This window comes from Protobothrops mucrosquamatus, unplaced genomic scaffold (genome assembly GCF_001527695.2).
Source record: "Protobothrops mucrosquamatus isolate PMUCROS unplaced genomic scaffold, P.Mucros_1.0 scaffold4, whole genome shotgun sequence".
In the NCBI taxonomy this organism is placed as follows: Eukaryota; Metazoa; Chordata; class Lepidosauria; order Squamata; family Viperidae; genus Protobothrops; species Protobothrops mucrosquamatus.
Window position 1 is genome coordinate 2,167,207 of NW_015386391.1, and position 4,207 is coordinate 2,171,413.

At 57.3% G+C, this 4,207-nt stretch overlaps 1 protein-coding gene across 2 annotated transcripts; it reads right to left on the reverse strand.

Moving 5' to 3' along the window:
• Nucleotides 1–1,050: 1,050 nt before the first annotated feature.
• On the reverse strand, nt 1,051–2,154 carry SOX3 (SRY-box 3). 2 transcript variants are annotated; one of them, XM_029287380.1, is made up of 2 exons: nt 2,037–2,106; nt 1,051–1,997 (listed from the first exon to the last, which is right to left on the reverse strand). In XM_029287380.1, the coding sequence occupies exons 1-2, from the start codon at nt 2,104–2,106 to the stop codon at nt 1,051–1,053; spliced, it is 1,017 nt and encodes a 338-aa protein (XP_029143213.1). The 2 variants fall into 2 exon arrangements, with proteins under 2 accessions (XP_029143213.1, XP_015687993.1); XM_015832507.2 differs by having other exon boundaries at nt 1,051–2,154.
• Nucleotides 2,155–4,207: the final 2,053 nt, after the last annotated feature.

The window sequence follows — 4,207 nt, forward strand, 5'->3', positions numbered from 1 at the left end:
GCGACCTCCAAGGATCGCGCCACCCAGAGGCGGCCGTCCGATCTCCCAACCTTCCTTTCCTCCGAAGTAAGCCGAGCCAGGACCAAGCGGAGAGACCCCCCCCCACACACCCTCCAACCGAGACCCCTCGCTCAAAATAGCGGGCTTTCTTTCCGCTTCATCTTAAACCGTAAACCCCCCCTGCGTGGCCTGGGTAAATCACCCGGGTTAGGAAAACGAGAGAAGCCGTACAGAATTTTTTTTATTATTATATATATATATATTTTAAAAAAATTTAAGAATCCAGACGGGATTATTTGGGGAAGTCGGAGAGAAGGGAAGGAAGGAAGGAGGGAGGGGACAAGGGGAGGGAACGAACGACTCCACCCGAGGAAATAAAAAAACATGTAAACATTTCACGAGGAAGGTTAACCGACCTCCCCTCTTTCTAAAAGTCTGGCTTTCCCTGCCCCCCCGCCCCACCCTTCCTCCTTTTTCAAACCTTTTCAAGGGCCTCGGAAACCAGCAACATAAAAAAAAAAAGAAAAGGTCCAATAAGCAAGATGTCGGCTCTCCTCCGAATAATCCTTTCCTCCCCTCCCTCCCCCCACCCGAGAAAAACCTCCCGTGGAGTGCTGGAAACAGAAAAGGGTCGACGGGGGAGGGGAGGGGAGGAGAGGAGAGGGAGGGGAGAACAGAGCAATTTCACAGCGCCTTTTGCAAAAAAAATGTTTTTCTTAAAAAAAAACACAGTCAATCGGTGCTTCTAGGATAGCCAGACAAGAAATGTCATGTTTTGTTTCGCGGTCGGGAGAAAAAACCAACCCAAAGGGAGGGAAAAGTTCCTTTTTCTGCCCGACGTGGCTCTCCGCAGGCGGGAAAAAGCAGCCGGGGCTGGAGGGGTGGATGGGTGGGTGGGTGGGTTGGTTGGGGGTCTCCTCGAAAGACGGCGTCGGCGGAGTCTCCCTGCGCGGGCAAGCCGGGAACCTGGCAGCGCCGCGGCGGGAAGCCTCGACGGGGCGGCCGCGGAGGCAGGCAGGCTCGGGGAGGGTGGGATGGCGGCGGGCGCTCTCAGATATGAGTCAGTGGGACGGTGCCGTTGACAGCCGGCCCGGCGGGGCTCTGGTGGTAGTGCTGGTGGGCGCCGTGGAGGCGTCCTCCGCTCTGCAGGCTGGACGGGTCGGCCGCGTCTCCGCCGGGCGGCAGGTACATGCTGATCATGTCGCGCAGGTCCCCCAGGCAGGCCCGCTGCGAGTGCGAGGCGATGGCCGGCGGCGGCGAGCTGGGCTCGGCCTTGACCACCGAGCTCATAGTCCCCAAGCTCATGGCGTGGCTCGACGGCGGCGGCGGCTGGCCGTAGGCGGCGGCGGCGGCGGCGGCCATGCTGTAGCTGGAAGCGGCGGCGGCCGTCATGTAAGGCTGCGCCCCGGACATGATGGGGCTGTACTGGAGGCCGCTCACGTCGTAGCGGTGGAGCGACTGGAGCTGCGCGTTGCTCATGGCCGGGTGCTGCCCGTAGCCCAGCTGGTCGGGCATCAGCGAGGCGGCGGCGGCGGCCGCGTACGCGCCGTTGGGCCAGCCGTTCACGTGCGCGTACGAGTCCAGGCGCTGCCCGACGCCCACCGGGCTGCCCACCCCGCCGCCGCCCACCCCGCCGCCGCCTCCTCCGCCCCCGGGACCGCCGCTCGGGGCCAGCAGGTTCCCCGGCAGCGCGTACTTGTCCTTCTTGAGCAGCGTCTTGGTCTTGCGACGGGGCCGGTACTTGTAATCCGGATACTCCTTCATGTGGACGGCGCGCAGCCGCTTGGCCTCGTCGATGAAGGGCCGCTTCTCGGCGTCGCTCAGCAGCTTCCAGTCGGCGCCCAGCCGCTTGGAGATCTCCGAGTTGTGCATCTTGGGGTTCTCCTGGGCCATCTTGCGACGCTGGCCCCGCGACCACACCATGAAGGCGTTCATGGGACGCTTGACCCGGTCCTGGTCCGGGCCGGCCGCGTTGGCCCCGCCGACGCCTCCGACGCCTCCTCCTCCTCCTCCTCCTTTGACGGCGCTCCCGGGACCCCCGTTGCCGCCTCCGCCGCCGGGGTTGGCCTGGGGCGGCTTGAGCTCCGTCTCCAGCAAGCTGTACATCGCCGGGGCGGGCAGGAGATGCGCCAGCGTGGCGGCCAGTGGGAGGGAAGGCGAGTCCACGAGAAAAGCCCCGCAGGGAAAAGAAAAAAAAATCGGGTAGGGGTCCGCCGCTCCGGTCTCCGCTTCTCGGCAACCAACGAGGCAGGCCGGCCCGGCTGCGGCGACTCTGGCTGGCTCTTCCGACGGTGCCCAAAAACTCAGTCCGGCCAACCAGCCAGTCAGCCGCCCCCTCCCCCACAGCCCAGCAACGGCCTTCTCGCCGTGCCGTTTGATTGACGGCCTATAAATGAGGAGGTGGCGACCAATCAAAGCGCAGCACCCTTCCCCCCCCCACACCCACCCCCGACGCAGGACCAGGCTCCCCCCACCCCCCAGGCCAAACCTGCAAACTTTGAGAAAAGCCGCTGGCTCCCTCCGACGCTTCCCCCCTCCCCAAAACGCAGCAGCAGAGAGGGGGCAGCAGAGGGCCCCGGATGGGGTTGGNTTTCCCCCCCCCCCCATTCCAACAAGCCAGGATTCAACTAAGCGGTGTTTGGAGCGACACGGAGCCCTTCTCACGATCTTTCCCCCACCCCCACCCCGCAACACAAGGAGAGAATATTGAAGGGAGGGAAGAGTTGAGGCTAGCAAAACAAGAGCGTGTCGTTTATTCGTTCGGGATTCTTTTTTTTTTATGCCCTGTGGTTTATCAGTTCGCCGGGAAAATTCATTTAGCGGAATGATAGCTGGGAATTTCGCCCGGGGGTTTATTTAATCGGGGGGGGGGAGGGTTGCGTGAGAAGGGTTATCTCGGAAAGCGGAAAGGAGCATCAGAGAAAATTAGGAGTAGGAGCGGGCAGGCTGAGGGGTCGCGGTTAGGAAACACGTGGGGATGTGATCCAAGGCGAAAAGACGCGTGTCTCTCCTTTCCAGCGGGGCCGCTTACAGCTAGCACCTATCGCCCCCTCTCCCCACTTGGGAGTTGGGCCCTGGGAGTTTGAACAACTCTGAACGGTCACTAAGTAAACTGTTGTCACTTGACTACCTGTAGTTGCTTCCAATTTTTAATATTTTGTTTTTTTTATAAAAAAAAAAAACCCGGACTCTTCCCAAGAGAAAGACCACTAAAATAACTTCAAAGGAACAGCCCTCTTTGGAATAAGCTTCAGGCAAAGTTCAGCCCCTCTGACAAAAGGCATGGAGTCCTGGAAAACAGGCTCCTGGCTGGAAGGGATGAATAATCAGAGATGGGAGCTAAATACTTGCAGCTAGAAAGGTAGCAGCCTTGGGAGGGTCCTGGGTGAGAATTAGTCCCTGGATGTGGAAGTGGATTGAAAGTAGATGATGAGTTATTGGAGGTTTAGTTTTTTTTAAAATATGGGAATAACAACAAGAGTATTGTGGGGAAGAAATATTTCTTTCTAGCCAAGTCAGAACTGAAGAAGCTTCTTGGACGAGAAGCGAAACGTCTTCAAGGAAAAACTAACGCCCAGTGTGTCTTTTGAAAAAGCCCCTTTGGGATAATAAAGCTGGCCTTATTATTCTGACAGGTTCATTCTTGGATCGGGAGACCAGCTTGGTCCACAGAAATCGAAAGTATTGACTTACTGAGTTGACATTGTCTCAAACAAGGACCCATCAGCCATTCAAGTCCATTCAAAGTGGGAGGAAATTACCTTCCCATTTCAGGAAGAGAACTTCAAGGTCACCCCACCCCATTCGTTTCTAGGCAAGGACACAACTTTAAGTACCAATAAAGGAGAATATTTGTAGCTCAGGGCTGAAATGCAGACGTTTCACGACCCAGTTAGGTAATGTCATCAGTGCTGGTCCTAATGATGTGTGATCCCAGGGACTAGCATTGTTAATGTTACCTAGTTGGGCAATGAAACATCCGCAAGAAAACAACCAAGCTCAGAGAGTGTCAAGGACTTCTCACAACTTTAAGTGCTCCAGAAAGTATCTAACATCTGGAGAAAATGTCCTTCCTTCCTTCCTTCCTTCCTTCCTTCCTTCCTTCCTTCCTTCCTTCCTTCCTTCCTTCCTTCCTTCCTTCCCTCCCTCCCTCCCTCCCTCCCTCTCTCTCTCTCTCTTTCTTTCTTTCTCTTTCTCTTTCTTCCTT